This window comes from Lontra canadensis, unplaced genomic scaffold, assembly GCF_010015895.1.
Source record: "Lontra canadensis isolate GAN:19392208 unplaced genomic scaffold, GSC_riverotter_1.0 scaffold6, whole genome shotgun sequence".
Classification (NCBI taxonomy): Eukaryota; Metazoa; Chordata; class Mammalia; order Carnivora; family Mustelidae; genus Lontra; species Lontra canadensis.
Genome location: NW_022631000.1, coordinates 25,544,845 through 25,566,182, shown reverse-complemented (window position 1 = coordinate 25,566,182; position 21,338 = coordinate 25,544,845). Strand labels below are relative to the sequence as shown.

The 21,338-nt window shown below is 38.5% G+C and overlaps 1 protein-coding gene across 2 annotated transcripts in view; it reads left to right on the top strand.

Annotated features, from left to right (window-relative positions):
- The window catches only part of PLSCR4 (phospholipid scramblase 4), a 45,171-nt gene that overhangs the window by 18,382 nt on the left and 5,451 nt on the right, over positions 1-21,338 (top strand). Inside the window, exons 3-8 of one of the 2 annotated variants that reach the window (XM_032852429.1) lie at positions 5,391-5,626; positions 6,201-6,228; positions 7,523-7,633; positions 16,357-16,592; positions 19,284-19,326; positions 20,306-20,532. In XM_032852429.1, the coding sequence (XP_032708320.1) occupies positions 6,222-6,228; positions 7,523-7,633; positions 16,357-16,592; positions 19,284-19,326; positions 20,306-20,532 (624 nt within the window). In that variant the 5' untranslated portion in view covers positions 5,391-5,626; positions 6,201-6,221. The remainder of the gene's footprint in view (positions 1-5,390; positions 5,627-6,200; positions 6,229-7,522; positions 7,634-16,356; positions 16,593-19,283; positions 19,327-20,305; positions 20,533-21,338) is intronic. The other variant, XM_032852427.1, reaches the window with a different exon arrangement.

Below are 21,338 nucleotides of genomic sequence, written 5' to 3'. Positions count from 1 at the left end.
TCCTTTTTTTTTTTAAGATTTTATTTATTTATTTGACAGAGATCACAAGTAGGCAGAGAGGCAGAGAGAGAGCAGGAGAAGCAGGCTCCCTGCTGAGCAGAGAGCCCAATGCGGGGCTTGATCCCAGGACTCTGGGATCATGACCTGAGCCGAAGGCAGAGGCTTTAACCCACTGAGCCACCCAGGTGCCCCAAAATATCACCCTCTTAATTCACATGGTGATCTTTTGGTGTGATCAGCCCCCAACCTGTGACATCTCCTTAGCATAAATTGAGGGGTGATCCAAGGGCCCACCATGATTAATAAAGACACTCCCATCACTTGGAAAATCCCAAGGGTTCAGCAGTTTCTCCCCAAAGCCTGGGACAAAGGCTAGACAAAATCTTCCATATACACTAACACTAAGTTACATGTAACCACTGAAATTGAGTACCCATCGCTTCCTATGGAAATGGAAGAAATGATTAATACATGTGAGATTAATAAAATCCTACCTAATAAGTATTTTTTAATTTAAGCAAGGCCTGTATACAATCCCAGGACTATTAGCACATTAACTTATATTTACCTAGCATGGATTCTTGTGAAATAAGAGGTTTATAAAGTGTGCTTGAAAAATACCATTTACATTTATTAAGAGTTTCATCAAGGCTTTCAAATAAACCAAATGTAATATTACCTATATATTATCTCATTTGAATATATGCCATGAAGTACTACACTAATATAAGTACTCAATGTTTCATAATGCAGAATAATTTTTTAAAAAACCTCAATATTTATATCTTGGAGAGGTAATGAATATTGTAATTTTTATAAGGTATCTTGAATGTAGCTATAATTGTCTGCAATTTTTAAAGTCCATTACTAGATAAATCCATTCATCTGAATAACATAATTACTTTCACTCCTACTAAAATCTAAAAGCAAATCCTGTAGACATGTAAGAAGTGCTCTAACTCATGTGTCTTTCATTTAGCTATGAATAGGAAAAAGCCCTCCAGCAATGCCTCCATTTTCTTTCTCCTATTTCTTTCCAGTTTGAAACTCATTACCAACAGCGCTTCTAAAATCATGTCTGCTAGAACGATACTCACTGCTGGTAGACAATGAGGAGTTATTGATGTCAGCTTGAAACCCAGGATGAAGTCTTCACAGGGATGCTTAGTGATGACTGTTAAATGGCTGAATGGCAAACAGCTCTTTTTTATGCGACACTTGAAGACAGACATTTATTCTTGGTCTCTTCACCAGCTGGTTTATTTTACCTAGTGAAATTATAGTAATAGTGCGTGCTTGTTCAGGTTTTGCTGTGTGCCAGGCACTGTTTTAAAAGTGCTGCGGGGGTTTGGGGGCGCCTGGGTGGCTCAGTCAGTTAAGCGTCTGCTTTTGGCTCAGGTCATGATCCCGGAGTCTTGGGATCAAGCCCCACTTTGGGCTCTCTGCTCAAAGAGAAGCAGTGAGTCTGCTTCTCCCTCTGCCTCTGCCTGCCGCTATGCCTGCTTGTGCTTTCTCTCTCTCTCTCTGTCAAATAAATAAAATAAATTCTTTAAAATAAAATTAAATTAAAATTTTAAAAAATGAAAGTGCTATCTGAGTGTACCATGTCAATCTTTACAACAGTTCTGTGAAGTATGTAAAGTATGTTGTCCTGTGGTCTGTCATGATACAGAATGTGAATTATGCTGCCCATGACACAACAGATAACCCAGTAGCAGAACAGTCACTCCCAAGTCACACAGCCATTAGGGATACCTGGGATCCGTGTATCTGATCCACTGTTCATACTACCTGAAGTGTGCTGGCATACATTACCTACCAGACACCAAGTCTGCCCTCCTCCAAGTATTCCACCTTCTGTACAAAAGATATCATCTCCTAGCAGTTCCATGTTAAACCCAAATGGCCAGTTGTGGTAGATGGACTAGGACTTTACAGGACCTAGCTGTTTTTCCTGCCCTTGGTCAGAAGCAGAGGAATTGTACAGTGACCTCCTGCTTTCTTTTCTGTCCTCTCACTGTTGGAAGGCACTGGAAACAGGCAAAGCCCAAGGTTTTAGTGTGCAAATGCAGATCTCCAAGACTTCTGCCTAGAGAATTTCAAGATTATCACATGTCCAAAAGCCCCCTTGCCAAGAGGCCAGGACACATTACAGTAAATACTCAACTGCAAAAAACTGACCATTCTCAGTTTTGTGATTGAAGTTTCAAATATCCATGGTGTGGCTCCAGAGTCTGGTTTCACTGAACTTTGCTAGCATGTCACTGTTTAAAGGAGTGGAATTGAAGAGCAAGATACAGCACAGCTGCAAGGTTGGAAGCAGCCAGAGGTGTCCCATGTAAATGCTCTCTTGCTGTGGAATGCAATTTACGGTGTCGGGGCTGCCTTGCCAAGCAGCAGACCACAGCTTCACCAACCTCATCCTCTCCAGCCCATGTCTCCTTTCCCTCTTTATTAGGTTCCAGTTGGCTTAGATTCCCCTGTGCAGCTTAAGCCCTAAAAATGCAGAAGACTTTTGAAATTAAGAGCTCTTGGAACCATACCATGCTAACTTGTTGGGGAGACTCAGTTCAGTTTTCTAATCTGAATTCCATCTGTTGTAAAGCCAAAACCCAGTCCCTTTTCAATCTATGGCACTTTCTGTCCTTGCTGAATGATTGGGAAATCTGAAAACAATCTACTGGATGTTAAGGGAGGATTAAGTTACAACATTCATGCTTGTACCAGCTGGAAATTATCCTGCCTTATGTAACGTTTTGGATAAAACTATATGGTAAAATTTTATAACCAAGGGAAGAGAATTTGAGGTGGGAAAGGAAAAGAAACCATCACCTCAAAGGAGAGGGGGAGGGAAACAAATCCTGCAAACACCTGCAGCCTGTGTGGCAATGTGTAGGTATATTTTACTTTGATGTTAATTGCTTTTTAAAACATTTTTATAATTTTTTTAAATTTAAAGTTTGGTATATTTTTTCGAGTTGTTACTCAATCACTTAAATCAGATTTGAAAAGCTTTGCCTGGCGTGGTTGAGGACCGTTATTTTTCTCTACATGAGATCAGCCTCAAACATGCCTGAACACAGGGATTATATTGAAAGTACAGATTTCCAGGCCTGGACCCCAGATGTACTACCTCACATTTAGGGTCCAGAAATTTGTACTTCTTCAAGTGTTTACCTTGAACATAAAAATATTCAAACCTATAATCTTTCCCTAAATAAAGCAGTTGTTCACATGTGCCACTTTTGCATTATACTCTACCATTTGCCACTGTAGATAGTTGAGTAGAGGATGGGCGCATGGTGGAAAATTTCCTCTTCACGAAGGCACTGGATCATCTGTTCTAACTAGTTTCCATCATGGTTTCTTCATTGTTCCCAGGATTAATGTAGAGAAGAATAACAGATATTTATTAGTTAGAAAGTTATACATAACATGGAATTGTCAAACAGTTCTTTTGTATCGTGAAATCATGTCAGACACATAAATATGCATCTTTAACATATATGTACCTTTTAAAGACTAGTGAGAACCCACCACCCTGTAAACTATACATTAGGAGAAACTTCAAGCTCTTGTGGGCCATGACAAAACACTTGCCCCACACCCTATCTCCACATGTACCCATTTTCCTGAATTTTGTGTTATTCCCTAATTTTTTAAAAAGTTTCCCCCATGTATATATCAGAAAAAAAATGTTCTGTTTCATTTTCCTGCATTTGGACATTCTTAAAGGATAATATGTGTTCTCCAATAACTTGTTTTTACCTTTTTGTTTAGTGTTGTAATTTTGAGATTCATCTCTCTTGATGTGCATGGCTATAATTTGTTTTCACTACGGTATTCACTGGCATCATAGGTATGTACCAGAATTTACTTGTTCAATGTACCATTGATGGACATTGGGAATATTTTTAGTTTCTTTTTTTTAATTTTTTAAAATGTTTTTAATTATGTTCAGTTAGCCAGTATATAATACATCATAGGTTTTTGCTGTAGTGTTCAACAATTCATCAGTGGCATGTAACACCCAGTGCTCATCACAGCGTGTGCCCTTCTTAATACTACCCATCACCCATTTACCCCAACCCTTCCCCATCCCCCTCCCTTCTGTAACCCTGAGTTTGTTTCCTGGAGTCTTTTAATATGAACAGTGTGTCAGCGTATCTTCTGTATACATGTACAAGAGTCACTTGAGGGTGTATTCCTAAGAGTGTCCAGGATTTAAGGTTCTAGAAACATTCATTTCTAAACACCAGAGATTACCATCATTGAAGGAGTAGGATCCATTCCTTGTACTACTCCTTTGATTGACTTGCAGTTTGATCCAACTTTTTGATGTGCCCCAGAATACTTTTTTGTTTTTTAAGATTTTATTCATTCATTTCAGAGAGAGAGAGACAGAGAGAGCACAAGCAGAGGGAGAGGGAGAAGCAGACTCCCCGCTGAGCAGGGAGCCTGACATGGGGCTCCATCTCAAACTTGGAGGTCATGACGTGAGCCCAAGGCAGAGGGTTAACCATCTGAGCCACCCAGGAGCACTCCCACCCCAGAATACTTTTTTAACCTTTAAGACACATAGGATTTTGTACAACTAGCTCTAGTTCCAGAAATGAGTGGAAATGTTGCGGAACTGGTGGGGTTCTGATCGGTGCTTGGCAAGACAGTCATTTTAGCTGGAAATCTACGTACTGGCTTATGTCGTGGTGGTGGTCATTGAGTCAACTCAGTATCCATATTGACTACTATCTTATATGGTAATCTGAAGTTTCTTTGACACACCTCATCTATATTGGTGACTTTCTACTCGCTCAGACTACACAAGTGACCCTATTTTGTAAACTGATAAGCGGGATGACACAGTGGAAAGAAAATCTGAAAGAAACTTTGAATTTAGAATTACTTGATTTTAGCAAGCTTGGCTATTTATATATGAGAGAGATAATGTAATTTAAGGTATGGAAAGTATTCAACCTGTTGCCTGACATTAGATAAGCATCCACTAAATTATAGCCTTTGTTGATGTTGCTCATTGTTATCATCCAGAACTCAGAAATCCCAAAATTCCTTTCTCGATAATAACTTTTTTTTTCCAGTCTTGAATGAAATCTCTCCCCCACCCCTTGTTTCAAATCTCATCTCAACCTCTGGTTTACTTCTCTTGAGTTACACTCATAATATTTACATATATATACTGTCTATTTAAATAAAATAAAATATACTTCTTCTGGCCTCTTCTTAAATAAAACATGCCTTTTGATTCCCACCCTCCCCAGTCCCTACCATTTCCCCACCATCTTCCTCTCCAGCACTGTCATCAACTCCAATACACTGGCCTGAAAACCTGACCCTCATCCTTGACTCTTCTCTTTCCCTCGGTCCATTGGCAGCTCCTGTAGCTTCTGCTCCTGACCACACCCGGACCTCTCCAGGGGGACCTCCCCAGTCAAGCCAACTTCGGTCTCACTGGGATTACGGCTGCCATCCCATCCTCACTGTGTACTTCCACTTGTGCCCCCTCAAGAGAAAGTATAACTCAGCTCTCATCTCCCCACTGATTCAGGTCCTCCGAAGACTGCCCAGCTGCAATTACAGCAAATCCCAGACATTTTGCCTCGGTCTTCAGGTATGATCAACTTATCTCCATCTCTTCACTCTTCTCTTCGGTCCGTGGGTCCCAGTCACATCTGACCTTTTCCTCACTCTTGAGTACCCCAAGCTCAGTGCCATCTCAGGACCTTTGCACATATTGCCTGTTTTCCTAGAACTCCCTTCCTGCATCTGTAGTATAGTGCCTTCTCTCTTGGTTCAAATAGCTCAAAGTTTATGACCCAAAGAGGCTTTCCCTGAGCCTCCTGGACCCCATCCATGTCTTTCCTCAACTTTTCACTTTGTTTTCTTTATAACTGTAGGATATAGATTTAATCTTAAATATTTGTTAATGTGTTTTTAATCTCATGCCTCTAAATTAAAATCTCCAGCTTGATGGGCACTTGTTTTTCTGGTTTATTACTGTATTTTCAACATCTGTGTTGGTGCCTGATACCTAATAAGTGCTCAGTAAGTATTTATTGACATAATGAAGGAATGAATGAAAGGCAACTAGCAGCTAAAAAGATTAGAGAATTTACATGTATCACTAAGTAATAATAGTAACCATATATATCGATCTCAAGGTATTAAAATGTTTTATTTTTCAGGACTGGGTGGAATTCTCCAAAATGTCAGGTAAGATTTTTATGAATAAATTTCAGTAGGCTTTATTTATGAATTTTGTGATATTTTCTGTAAAAATTGGAGTTTTATTTCCTTTTGAAGTTATTTTTTATTGTTTAGCATTTGGAGAAACCATATATGTATTTATTTATATATATGAACATTTCTATCTTTAACGGAAAAGAATTAAATGGGAATTATATTGGCACATATGTACTAAAAGATCTCTAAAGTATGTGGGGAGAATTAAATAAAGGAAAAAGTAAGAAAGTAAGTTTGCAAAGAGGGACAGGAGTAGTAAGAAGCCTGTGATGACAGCCTGCTCACTGAGAGAAGGGCTCAGAATCAGGTCTTGCACTTTCAAGCAGTGCAAGAGATGATAGGAGAGAAACACCACATTTGTGGTATCTGTGTTTTTCAGAGATAAAAATCAGTTAAGAGAATCAGAATATTTCCTTATAGTGAGTACACAGAGACATGTCTCTGATCTCAACAAGGGGGCGAGATAGCATCATGCAAAGTGAGTTCAGTCCCTTTCTTGCAGCAATTACAGTGACCGAGATCACTTTCACTGGAGAGGTAGATTAAACTGCCTCTAACAGTTCTTTGTGGCACCACTGTGTTTTTCTTTGTTTGTTTTAAATATTTTATTTATTTATTTATTTGACAGAGACTCAGAGAGAGGGGGAACACAAGCAGGAGGAGTGGGAGAGGGAGAGGGAGAAGTAGGCTTTCCACTGAGCAGGGAGCCTGATGCGGGGCTTGATCCCAGACTCTGGGATCATGACCTGAGCTGAAGGCAGACGCTTAACGACTGAGCCACCCAGGTGCCCCAGCACCACTGTGTTTTAAGCCATTACATATTTATCGTGTGATGTTTTGAATTTATTTAAAGACAGTCATTTTACAAAAAGGATTAGGGAAAAAATAAGATTCACTCTACATATGACTATGTTCTCCATATTATATAGTGGGGAAAATAATTTTTGCGAATGTGCCAGGAGTTTATGTAGGTAGGAATCAGCATGAAGTCATCTGAACCACTAGCATGAAAGTGTATTGCTTTGATCATAGCACAATATAAATAATTGCTTAGTTTTTTTTAAGCCTATATTCAGCCTGAAAATTCATCAATGTATATTAATAGGTTAATATAATTAGCCCATATACATGATGAATTATGTGTCTTTTAAAAATATGTGTATTTCATATTACTTATATTCCTTGATAGGAAAAAAATGAATATATTCTCTTATCACATTATCACTTCCATTGTGAATTATGTCCCTTTACCTGTCCTCCCAAGGTGTGGTCCCCACAGCCCCGGAACAACCTACAGATGAAACGGAGAATCAAATAAAATCTCCTGATCCAAGGCCTGATGCTCCTCCTGACTACAATTCCCATTTTATACCAGGTGGGTTGAATAATCAAAAAGATTATTTCTCCTCTCCAGAAAACCATACTAATAGTTAAGATTGCTTTTAAAAGTTAGTGTAATTGAATGATTTAGTAAATAAATATTGAATGCCTCCAGGATGCCAAGTAATTTACTAGAAATCCATTAGAATATATTTGTAGGCTACTGAGGAAGGAAGTTAAACACTGATGGCATTCTCTTCACTATAATGAAAATATGAAAAGAATGTTGTAGGGCCAACATGACAGTAACTGACTCCACCAGGGATTTGAGAGAAGATATAACTGAGGAAGTCAGATTTTTCTGGCTTGATAAGGAGTTTCTCACTCAAAGAAAAGGAGGAAGGGACTTCTTTCTGGCAGAAGAAACTGTATTTTTTTTAAATTATTTTTATTAACATATAATGTATTATTTGTCCCAGGGGTACAGGTCTGTGAATCATCAGGCTTACACACTTCACAGCACTCACCATAGCACACCCCCTCCCCACTGTCCATCACCCAACCACCCTATCCCTCTCCCCCACTTCCCAGCAACCCTCAGTTGGTTTCCTGAGATTAAGAATCTCTTATGGTTTGTCTCCCTCCCAATCCCATCTTGTTTCATTTTTTCCCTTCTCTACCCCTCAAGCACCACCCCCACCCCGCCCCCTTCCCTCCAACAACCCCTCACCTCTGGCAGAAGGAGTTGTATACACAAAACCACAGGTTTGGTGGGGGAATGAGGGGTAACTCATTGATGGACATTGGGGAGGGCATGTGATGTTTTGGGCAGTGGGTAATATATAAGACTGATGAATCACTGACCTCTACCTCTGAAACTAATAATACACTATCTGTTAATTAATGGAATTTAAACTAAAAAAAAAAAAGAAGAAAAAAGCCCAAGGTCATGAAAGTCTGGTAGGAGACATTCATGGGAGAAATGGAGGTGAATGGCCTTGAGTGCTGATTAAGGAGTTATACAAATATTTTTATAAGTCTGAATGCACTACTGGTGGTGATGCAGTGAAATGGATACTCATAAAGGTAGTGGAAATTTGAGTTATCGTCTTTTTAAAAAGTAGGCAATGTGTAAAATTTTTTAAAATTAGAAATACACTGACTTTTGAAGTAAGGAAGGAAATAATCAGGGTTGTTTGCAAATACATTTTAGTGGCCTAGAAAATGATAGATAAGGCGTAGCAACATTTCTCTAAATAGATAGTTAAGTGTATATTTAGAGGTGGAAACCAATGAGTTAGTCTGTGAAAGAGGAGAAAAAGCCCCAGTACTCACAGGATAATGGTAAAAATGTTGTTTTGACTCTAGACATAAGATCTGCAGAACTCAGTTAACCTCTGCCTTTGTAGTGTTTTCTGAAAACAGCAGGGCTTCCTTTTCCCCATACATATGCATTTCTGGTCCAATATAACCCCTCATTATTGGCTCAACTCCTGCTAAATCCAAGGTCTTAACAGTCCTAAATTATAATCACACTGTATTTGACCATTTCTCTAAATTTACTTCAGTGACTGTCAACATGATCCACATAATCTATCTTATATTCATGGATCACCTATATACAAGAATCTAGATTCCACTAGAACAGAAATTTTTTTTAAAGATTTTATTTATTTATTTGACAGAGAGAGCGTGCACAAGCACAAGTAAGCAGAGCAGCAGGCAGGGAGGGGGTGGAAGCAGGCTCTCCACTGAGCAGGGAGCCCGATATGGGGCTCAATCCTAGGACTCTGGAATCATGACCTGAGCCAGAGGCAGCTGCTTAGCTTAACCAACTGAGCCACCCAGGTATCCCTAGAACAGAGGTTTCTAAGTAACATTGGTTATAAGTCATGTTCTGTTAGTCTGGGACAGTGTCTATTCCTCTCGTTTCAAAAAATTAGCAAGAGCATAGGATGTATCATTCAAATCAAATGATTATATAAGTTGAAAAACATCATGGTGCAGAGCATAGAACTGAATTTTCAGTTAGAAATACCTTTAACAAAAAATTCACTATGATCGCCACCTAGTGGCTGAACTATATATTTATTTATGATGATTGTTGCCAGTTGTGGCCCTGTAATGCACAAGAAGGAAATTGAAATCATTTGATTACATAAACATATATATAATTTTTCTTAGAAATATAATCTATACTGAATAACCCCATAATCTAAATTATAATTTTCTAATTTATGATCCCCAATTTTTATTACATGAGGTACTTTTATGTTTAAAATCACGTGGCTAATATTTTAAGAATTAAGCAACTCATTGAAGTGATAAAACGGTATTCTTAAGATTACTTATATGACTTTTAGTTGCATTGTTTTTAATAGTTCAGAAAAAGGAGGCAGGGATATCTGATTTCCAGTCTTAATTTGGGTGCTCTTAAACACAGTTCTTAAAGGAACTGAAGTATATTCTTTATGACAAACTGAAACATGGAATTTCTTCCATTTGTTCTAAAGACATTAGGGTTTTTTGCTTTTATTTTTTCTCATGTAGCTCTAATTTGACATTATTTCTAGTTACTGTTATGTTTCCTTTAGTCTCTCCTGACTCTCAGTCTCTATCAAGACCTGTATGTCCTCTGTCCTCAGGAACTGGTATTCCCCATGATTGGGTCACTCCCCTGCCCTGCTTTGTCTCCCTGTTTCACCTATTCACTCATCTAACCTTTCACACACTCTCCTGAGTGATCTTTGTAAGATCACTTACTACTTTTAACCATTCAAAGATCTATTAGCGCTCACCCATATCAATTTCCTGTGCTCTGAACTTGCATTTCCAACTGCCCATAGACCACTTCTCCCAGAAGGGCCCTGGATGTCAAATTCATTGGTCTGCAATTCAACTTTGGCCCGTTGCACCAGAACACATACCCTCTACTCTTTCCCTCCTCTGGAGGTTTCAGGGATCTATCTCAGAACTTGAGAATTTTTCCTCATATCTAGTCTATTACTGAGACAGGACCATCTCTTCAATATTCCTTCTTATTGCTCCCCTTACTACTCCTTACATTACAGATTAACTTGCCTTCCATCTCTACTCCTGTAATTAACTTGCCTAATTGAACCTCATTCATAAAGCGTCTAAGTGTAAGTCCAGTTGCTTCACTTTGTATTTTGCTGGCATACAGTTTACTCTTTGCACAGAGTATAGATCTTTCCTAACCTTCAGTCCCTCCCCATCTTCCTTTCTGGCCTGTCTACTAAATCTCAGTACATAGCCTTGCCCCTTGCAATACTGAGCACCTGCTCTCCCTGTAAAACCTTTGCCTGTTGTGGGGGCACTGGCTGGGTCTAATGTGTTAGCACTAACATCCTCCTCTCCCTGGGTTGGGCACCCTTCCTCTCTAATCTCTTCTCACACTATGAATCTACCCCTGATCCCACGAGTTACTTGCCTCGTGATAGCCATTCACTTTAAAAAAAAAAAAAAAAAACTGTGTATTTTCTGCAGAACTGAATGTCCTCAGACATATCTTTCTACATCTTTCTGTGTCTAGCATCAAACACAGTAGCTGGTCCTTGAAATGGCATTGTGGAATGTTTTCCAAATAGACAAATGTTTGATTTATTTCATGTCCTTGTTCTCAGGCAGTATTAGAAGAAAGGGTTCCACAATTCATATGCTCCTGAGTGAGATTTTGAAAACCAAAATGTAACCAGTAACCAAAATGTCCCAGACTTCATGAGCGTCAAAAGCCACTCTTACCTTTAATGCCTAAATCACTGGAATATGACCCTCCGTCCAATTTGCCTTAAAGGAAGTGCTGTCTGTCTTTATTTCTCATCCCAGACAACTTCTGGAAGTCTTGGGGAATATCCCTTCCTGGTAGTGGCTGGTTTCCTCAGCATTGGCTGACCCCAGACCACTGCTTTACCCGTATGCTGGTAACTGCTTTCTCTTTCCAAAGCCAGCTTTCTACCTGCTGAGCCATTTTTTCTGTACCATGACATCTTATAGGAGGTGTGTGTGTGTGTGTGTGCATGCACGTGTGTGTGCACACAAAACTTAACGCCTTACAAAAAGAGTTGCCAGCTAGAGCTGCTCTTCTAGTCTATAGTTTCAACACCATCCACAGAGTCCTATTTTAGATGTTCCTAGCCTCTGATCTAAAGGCAGTATTAGCATAATTTAATTAAACGTGCCCCCGCAGTCAGAATGCTTGAGTTTTAATTCTGACTCTGTCACATATTGATACTATTGATTCTTTAGCAAGTTACTTATCCTCCTGTGCCTCCGTTTTTTCCACTGTAAGTTAAGGATAATAATGATAATAGTCCCTACCACATGAGGTTGATACTTAGTTAACAAGATTTAATACCTGTAAAGTAGTTATAACAGTGCCTAAAACACATTAACAGCTCAGCAAGTATTAACTCTCACCTTTTTTGTCATATATAGTAAACCTAGCTTTCTTTGATAAGAGCTCCTTCCTGCTCTGCACGGTGTCTGGGATCCAGTTCTTTGGGTTTTCCAAGAGAGAGCATTGATTGTCTCCACCTTACCCCCTCTCTCAGGTCTTTTTCCATTCTGCAGGAGTGACATTTTCAAAAAACAGCCACCACTGGACTGTTCACATTTGTCAGGAAGTGTCAGTCCCCACCCTACACAGCTGTGTGGCATTGCTTTTCGATTATAAAAAGAGACCAGATTCCCAGTCTGTAGAGCCGCAGGCCCAGAGCCTGGGTTACTTCAGGAAGTAGGACCCCTCTGTGGAGCTTCAGCATCACAGCCCATGCTACAGCCATCCCCGCTCCTCCCTTCCGCACACTTACTTAGACAGGAGGTGAATCTCTGCTTTTGACCCCCCTTGCTGTCTTCTGGACCAACATCCCAGTATAAGAAAACATAGATACATGCACATACTCACATTATAAACAGTAATTTTATAAACAAATAGTAATTTTCAGAAAGAGACTCAGTTTAACCTATATTTAGGTAAGATTTGTTTCCAACAAAACTGTTTCTAACCATGGTGAAAACAAACTCCTGTGTGATTATGCATCACAGTTTTGTGACCTTTTCTCCATCTTTTCCATTTTAAAATAGGATCTTTTCTTTTTTATATTGGCTAAACAAAAGGCTCTTTAAGTCCCTGACTTTCAAACTTCTTCTTTTTATTTAATTTTTTTTTTTAAGTAAACTCTACACCCAGTGTAGGGCTCAAACTCAGAACCCCAAGATCAAGATTCATGTGCTGTATTGACTAAACCGGCCAGATGACCCCCTAAACATTCTTAATGACAATCTACTATGACCCACAGTAAACAATATATATATGTATGTATATATTTATATAAAACAATATTCATATATATTTATGATATATATACTAAATGTAATATTTCATCAAGTAATACTCAGCACAGTGAGTAAACAGCATATGGGCAATACAGTTTGATTTTTTTCTATTTATTCTAGTGTAGTAAATTTTAAGAAATTTTAATTGTGAATCATTAAATTGATTTCATAGACCACTAATGTATGTACAGATTGTAAAACACTATATTAGAATAATGTTTCTCAAACTTCGTTGTTGATAAGAATTAGTGAAATAGCTATGCTTACATCGGACAAAATATACCTTAAGGCAAAAATTGTTATTAGAGATGAAGAACATTTTACAATAATAGAAGTGTCAATTCATCAAGAAGACATAACAATTATATATAATACCAAATTCAGTGGTTAAATAGACAATTCAGTAAATAAGAATTGGAAATTGCATTATTCCACTTACAGTAATGGATAGAACAACTAAGCAGAAGGTTGAAAGGGAAATAGAAGCCGTAAGCAACACCATACTTCAAATACCAAACTAAACATAGACACGCACAGATCACTCTACCCAACAACAGCAGAATACACCTTCTTCTCAAGTGCACATAGGACATTCTCCAAGATAGATTACTGATTAAGCCATAAAACAAGTCTCATAAATTTAAAACAAATAAAATCAGATATATTTCACAATGGAATACAATTAGTAATCAATAAAAATAGAAGAAAAGTTGGGAAATCTGAGGAAATTAACCCACCTTTAAATAACCAAAAGGGCAGAAAGCAATCTCAACAGAAAAATTGGAAAATACTTTTGAGGTAAATAAAAATCTCCGTATACCAAAGCTTATAGGATACAGCTAAAACAGAGCATAGAGAGGGGCATCTGGGTGACTCAGTTGTCTGTGAGCTCCACTCAGGCTCTGCTCTCACCAGGGAGTCTGCTTAAGATTCTCTCCCCTCCCCCACACCGCCTCTCCCCTTGGTTTCACAAATAAATAAATCTAAAAAGAAGCACAAAGAGAAATTTATAGCTATCAACACCTACATTAAAAAAGAAGAAAGACTGCAAATCAGTAACCCAACTTTCCACCTTAGAAAGAAGTCAAATCCTAAGCAAGTAGGAGGAAATAACAGAATTTAAAGTAGGAGTAAATGAAATAGAGAAAAGTAATAAGCCAAACTGACAAAACCAAAAGTTGGTTTTTAAAAATGTCAACAAAATTGAGAAATCTTAAGCCAGACTGACCAAGAAAAAAATAGACTCAATGTATTAAAATCATGAGTGAAAATGGAGACATTAATAACAAGCTTACAGAAATTAAAATGTATCACAAGAGAATACAATAAACAGTTGTATACCAACAAACTGGAAAACCTAGGTGAAACAGACAAATTCCTAGAAAAACACAAACAGATGAAACTGACTGAAACAGCTGAAACTGACTCCAAGAAGATACTCTGAATAGAGCTATATAGCAAACAAAGAGATTGAATTAGTCATTTAAAAATTTCTGACAAAGTGAAGCCCAGGTCTGGATGGCTTCATTAGTGAATTCTGCCAAGTGCTTAATGAAGATTTTAATACCAGCCCTTTATAAGAAATGTAAGAACAGTGAACACTTACTTCCCAACCCATTCTGTGAGGCCAGTATTACCCTACTAGTAAAATCAGACAAAGATATCACAAGAAATGAAAATTATAAAGCAATATTCCTTATAAATACAGAGACAAAAATGCTCACAAAATACTAGCAGTGTAGTAACCAAATCCAGCAACATATAACAGGAATTATACACCATGACCAAGTACAGTTTGTCCCAAGTGTGAGAGGTCTGTTTATCATATGAAAATCAGTCAATGTATGTACCATATTAATGGGATTAGTACAAAAATCATATGATCATATTATTGGGTAGAGAAAAAGTATTTGACCAAGTGAAACATCCCACATGATTCAGAACACTTAACAAACTATTAGGAGGGAACTTCCTCAACCTAATAAAAGGCATCTATGAAAAACATCATTCTCAATAGCAAAAGCCAAAAGCATTCCCCCTAAAGTCAAGAACAAGAAAGGATATCTCTTCATGCCACTTCTATTCAACATTGTGCTAGAGGTTTTAGCCGGGAAAATTTGGCGAGGAAAAGTAATAAAAGTCGTCCAGATTGGAAAGGAAGAAGCAAAACTATCTCTGTTTGTAGACAACATCATCTTGTATGTAGAAAACCCTAACGAATACACACATGTACAAACAACTAGCCCTCATAAATGAGTTCAGCAGTACAAGTGTAAAACAGAGAAGCCACTCTGGAAAACAGTTTGGCATTCCCTTAAAACATTAAGGCTAATTCCATTCCTAAGTACGTACTCGAGGGGCGCCCGGGTGGCTCAGTGGGTTAAGCCTCTGACTTTGGCTCTGGTCATGATCTCAGGATCCTGGGATCGAGCCCCACATCGCGCTCTGTGCTCAGCGGGGAGCCTGCTTTCTCCTCTCTCTCTGCCTGCCTCTCTGCCTGCCTGTGATCTCTGTCTGTCAAATAAATAAATAAAATCTTAAAAAAAAAAAAAATCTATATACCTAAGTATGTACTCGAGAGTTGAAAACTTATGTTCACACCAAAACTGGTACACTAATTTCACAGCGGTGTTATTATAAATAATAGCAAAAAGGTAGAAACAACCCAAATGCCCATCAACTGAGAAATGGATACATAAAATGTGATATGATATGTCCATGCAATGAAATATTACTCAGCCATAAAAAGAAATGAGATACTAGTACTTGCTACAACACGGATGAACCTTGAAAATATTATGCTAAATCAAAGAAACCAGGAACAAAGGCTATATGTTACATGATTTCATTTATAGGAAATGTCCAGGTTAGGGAACTCTGCAGTGACAGTGGTTTCCAGGGTCCAGTGGTTTCCCTTCCAGGGAAGAAGATAAGAAATGACTGCTAATGGGTATGGGCTTGCTTTCTGGAGTGATAAAACTGTTCTGGAATTTCATAGCCATCATTAAAAACATCCCTTTGAAGTTACTGTCTTTGTGACCTTAAACAATAATAACAATAAACATGAATATAATGACATCAGTGTACAGTGCTAATTGTTTGCTAAGTCTTGTGCTGATTCCACTACAACCTAGTGCAGTGGGTGGGTATACTATTATCTCCAAGGGAGAAACCTAATACAGAGAAGCCAACATGTTATTCGATGTTTCAAACCTTCAGAAATAAGGTTTCAGAGGATTAAATGAGTTAATATGTAAAGCCCCTTCCTTAGTACGTTGTTGGTGCATGGTACACTTTCAGAAAATGGGTCATGTTATAGTGGATGTTGTGTGACACATACATTTTTCATGTAAAAGGTCATTCTAACTTCCAATGTTTTGTAGTGTTAATAGTGTCTAACGCTTTCATTGTTCTTGGATACAGGACCCCCTGGACCAGCTATCCCTGTACCTGCAGGCTACCCAGGAGGCTTGCCTGTGGGATACTACAGCCCGCAGCAGCCCTGTGCCTTCCCCTCATACCAGCTACCAGCTGGTCTCCATCCTATCCAGTACCAGCCTGGCAAATATCATATGCCAAATCAGCCTGTTCCAATCACATGGATGCCAGGCCCTGCTCTTATGCCAAACTGTCCTCCTGGTCTGGAATACTTAACCCAGGTACTCCACACAAGTCCAAATAATTTTCTGATGAAGTATGACTGGGGATCTGACAGAAAGAAATCCACAGCTGGACAGAGTGGATGAAGGTGATGGGTCGGTGATGACAGAGGTCCTGTTTGTGAGACCGTAGGAGTGGTGGTCCTGATTTTAGAAATGTGAAGGGAAAATGAGTGCAGGGATTGGTACAGCTGTCTAAAGGATATATGTTGAATTTTAAGATATGCAAGGTGTCCTGTGGAAGGCAGTTTAAAGAACAGGAACAGAGGAGAAACTATCGAAGATGCTCGTTGAGGTGTTGTTTGCATAGAAGTAAAGAGTTAACACCAAGAACAACAACACGAAGAACAGAACAGTAGACTGTGAGTCACTGAGTGCCTCTGCCCATCCCTTTTTCTCATTACACGCACTTTTCATTAACCACTCCTGCCACCCTCCAACGTAAAATGTAAATAAAAAGAGGAGAACTACCAAGGGCTTTGCTACAGGCCAATTTCCAGGGACCCCCTTCCCATAACACAGTGGATTCTTACTTTCCATTTATATAGACATTCTGAAGGCACCAGGAAATCTGGGTCAGAAACTGGGGCAGTATGTCAGATCCATGTACCAAATCGTATTGCTGAAAACCACATGTCAGAGACTCCAAAAGGATTGCTTAATGAAAATAAGATGAAGCTAGTTCTGGAAGTCCCTTAGAACCTATTGAATCATGTTCGGTTTTAGAAAAAGGAGATGTTGAAATACATTATAAGCAAGGGACTTGTCAGTTTTCTTAATTTGCCTAGTTTTTAAATTTCTTCTCTTACTCTTGATGGGAGTTAAATGAAGATATTTTATGAATTCTGTTTTCTCTTTCAGGGATGTTTTGAATTTTAAAAAAAAGTGAAAAATGAAACAAAACCAATAGGCGTGGAGGCAGACAAACTTGGTTTTAAATTCTAGCTGTACTCCCTCCTCACTCAGCCGACTTCAGTAACTTTCATAACCTGTTGGTGCTTAAGTTTCCTCAACAATAAAGTAGTACTAGCGATACATACCTTACTGGGTTGTTAGAAGAATTTCTCAAGAGCTAAGCTTTATAGTGTGCCTACTATTTTGGGCACACAAGGTCCATCCTTGTGTAGCTTGTGGATGTTATTAGGTGAAACACGTTGTATGCCAACAGAAGACAGAACCAGTCATTTGCTTTATCATTTTCCTTATCCTAGCCTTTTTGCAATCTCTGGTGTAGATTCCGTGCATCATTATCAGGACTGTCAAGATCCTGAAGCGTTCAAAGTAGTAGGATTCTATTATTTCTAGAGTATTGGCTTGGCCAGTGACTCTGTCAGTTTGTTTGTCATAGTAGCCATAGTGTCTGATTGGATGAACTTCTTTGGCATTAACAGGTCTTTTTTCATTAGAATATTTTGCTCAGCAGTGGATGCTTTTATCAGCATATTTTTTTTGAATATTTTTTTGAATATTTTTGCTTTGAGTTCTAGATTTCAACATTCTGGATTTTAAAGGAACTATAAACCACCTTAGTGGCCAGTTTTGGAATTTTATAAGACATATTTAGACCTCCTCACCTGATTGTATTTTCATGTAAGAAAACGTTTTTAATGAAGGAAGGATTGTATCTTCCCCATACCCTCTTGTAGTCAGTTACACCACAAAATATTTATGTCTAGCTATTTTTTACTTTCTTTATTACTTTCTTTATTTCTTTATTATTCATGTACTTTTTTAGTTAATGTATTCAATGAATATTTGGTGAAATATGACATTTCAGGCAATATTCTGGGCTCAGGGATTATAAATGATCTATATCATCTAAAATTATATAGATACAATTACTCTGTCCTCAAAGAGGCTTATTCTTGTCTGCTAGAATATTCTCAAGAATGTCAGGTAATGAGCCCATCAAATTCTCTTTAGAGTGATTCCTAAGTGAAGGTAAGATAGAAGTGTGTCTAGTGGTGTTCCCGACACCCTTTTTAAGAGATCCCATCCCAAAATGTTTCCTCTCCTTTATCCTAATCCTAATCACATGCTTCCAGCATTATGGACCCTCTCCTTATTAAAGTATGCACCTAGGGAAGACCCTGGCATTAGTAGCTCAAGTGAATGGAAATCAGTGTGTGAACATCTTCCAGAGGTACCTGTGAAAATAAAAGTAGATACTCCTGTGTGAGGTCCCTGGCTGGCGAATTTGTTCTCTGTAAGCCACTGAGAAAAAGCTTCTTCTGTGGTTGGTCCATATTAAACGGTCCCGAACTTCCTGAGCACCTCCAGGCTGTGAGTGTGAGTGACAGACATGTCCAAGATCAGTGAGTAGGGGCTGAGCTAGAAACAATCTGTGCCAACACAGCTTGTTCTAGATGCTGTTACTGTAGCAGGAAGATGATTTTCTTCCATACAGTCGGTGTACCAGGCAACCTTATCTTCTTTTTTTTTTTGCAACTGTTTACCTTTTGAAATAGAACTGGAGAAAAGTGGTATTCCTATCTGGACAGCTCTGCTGACCAGGTATACAGATAGACTAATTTTACTCGATAACTTTTTTTATTCCATTCAATTTCAAAAAGATATCTTGATATCAATTAATACATTCTTGTACCTATCTCATCAGCTTCTTTTCTAACACTGATTTGATTTAATTCTGTTATTTCTATTTTTCCTAATTTCTTTGTTCTATCCCAACAGTTGGACAACATACACGTCCTTCAGCATTTTGAGCCTCTGGAAAGTATGTATAATTTCATAATGTTCAGCAGTATCTGAATCAGGTGGAAATTTGCATCACCCCATATCTAGTTCCTTATTAATATAGATCATTTCTTAATGGTTCAAAGAGAAAAGACTATCTTCTTTTACTCTTTCTTCAAGAAGGTATAAAGGGAATTATTTTGTATAATTGTATCTATTTATGTATCATACCTGATAAGTTCTGAGGCTTGAAAAGACGTTTTATCTGGTCACTCCCCTCCCCCGACACTCAATTCTGCATATTCATCTTTCATGGAAAAGGAAAAGAAGGAGCCAAGAGACTAAATGAGTTAGCCGGGGCACAACAGGCAGCTAATCAGTGGTAGAGCTGGAAATAGAATCTAAATTTGCTAAATTCTGGTCCACTGCCCTTGGTTTACAAATCAAGAGAAATCACAGTGAACAAACTGTTTGATCTCAGTTCGTCCTCACCGGATTCCTGACCTTCACTTTGCCACCGCATCTGCACATTCATTTGACCACCACACAGAGCCCCAGAGCTTCCTTGGTTCATTTTCTGATTTGCAATTAGGAATGATTCCGACCGTCTCAGTGTATTTCTTGAGCTGACTACTTGATGGTAAAATGTATAATTTCATTTAAATGGTTTCATAATTAAAGTCTTCTAAATTCGGGTACTCCAGGAATATAGTTTTAGTCTTTGCATTTATGTGGAAAAGTTTAAAAATCATTTTATACTACCTCCTTAAAAGAAATGTTTTAGATTACTAAAATTACTAAATACGTATTTAGATACGTGCTAAATACGTAATCAAAATTACTAAATACGTATTGGGTGTCTGAATTATTTTGGTGACCTAATCAGTTGTAATACTTCACTTTAAATTTTGAAAAAGCGCTTTTGCTTTAATCCCCTAAGAAATACTACAGAAGGACTTCTTGAGGCCCATTTTAACTGCTTCTAATTTAAAGTGTCTTTCTCATTTTATTATTTTTAGTGATGACATCTTTTGAAACTAATAATAGATATGATATTAAAAACAATCTGGACCAAATGGTTTACATTGTAACTGAAGACACAGACGACTTTACCAGAAATGCTTATCGGACTCTAAGGCCCTTCGTCCTCCGGGTCACCGACTGTATGGGCCGAGAAATCATGACAATGCAGAGACCTTTCAGATGTACCTGCTGTTGCCTCTGTTGTCCCTCTGCCAGGCAAGAGGTCAGAGAATGCAGGTTTTATCCCTGGTTTCTTCCTGATCCAAGTCTTCACAGCACGCTTCTGCTCCTTCCAGAATGACACAGGAGGGAATTTTCACTGGCTCTGATGATCAGAATGAAAGAAGAGAGTGGGGTGGGGTGGGCGGGCCACATTGTCTCATGCAAGGAAAAACACAGAGGGCTTTTGCTTGTGGATTCTTGCCTTCCAGTGCTAGTTGGGGGGGTCAAGCACAAATTAGGGTTATTTATTCAGTGACCATAATTCTGTCAGTTGTGTCTAATGAAATGGAAATGTATTTATGACCTAAAACAGAAGTCACACACATTTGTTTAAATGTAGCTACGTATCTGCAGATAAGATGTCACTAGACATCATTGAATACTTTTAGAATTGGGAGAGACCTTGGATGACTTTATACTCCCCATCCCAGTCCACACTTGCCACAGATAAAGAAGGGGTGGCTCAGAAAGAAGAAGCGCCTGGTGAGGTTACAGTCCCCTGAAGGCCGGACCTACAGAGCAGGCATTCTGAGTTACAGTTGGGTTCCTTGTCTACAACCCATATGGTTCTAGGAAAGCTGTTTGCTTCGGGGAAAGAAGCAGCTTTAGTGAGAGGTCCACCAGAATTTTGAATTCCGGATATGTCACCTACTTAAATTGTGCAATTTACTTAACTTCTTTGGGCCTCAGTGCTCTGGTACATAAATATGCACGACAATATCCCATAGGATTCCTGGGATATTTTAAAGACATAGTAAATGCCAGCACACACTAAATGTTAATTTATTTACAACCTTTTCTGTGTTT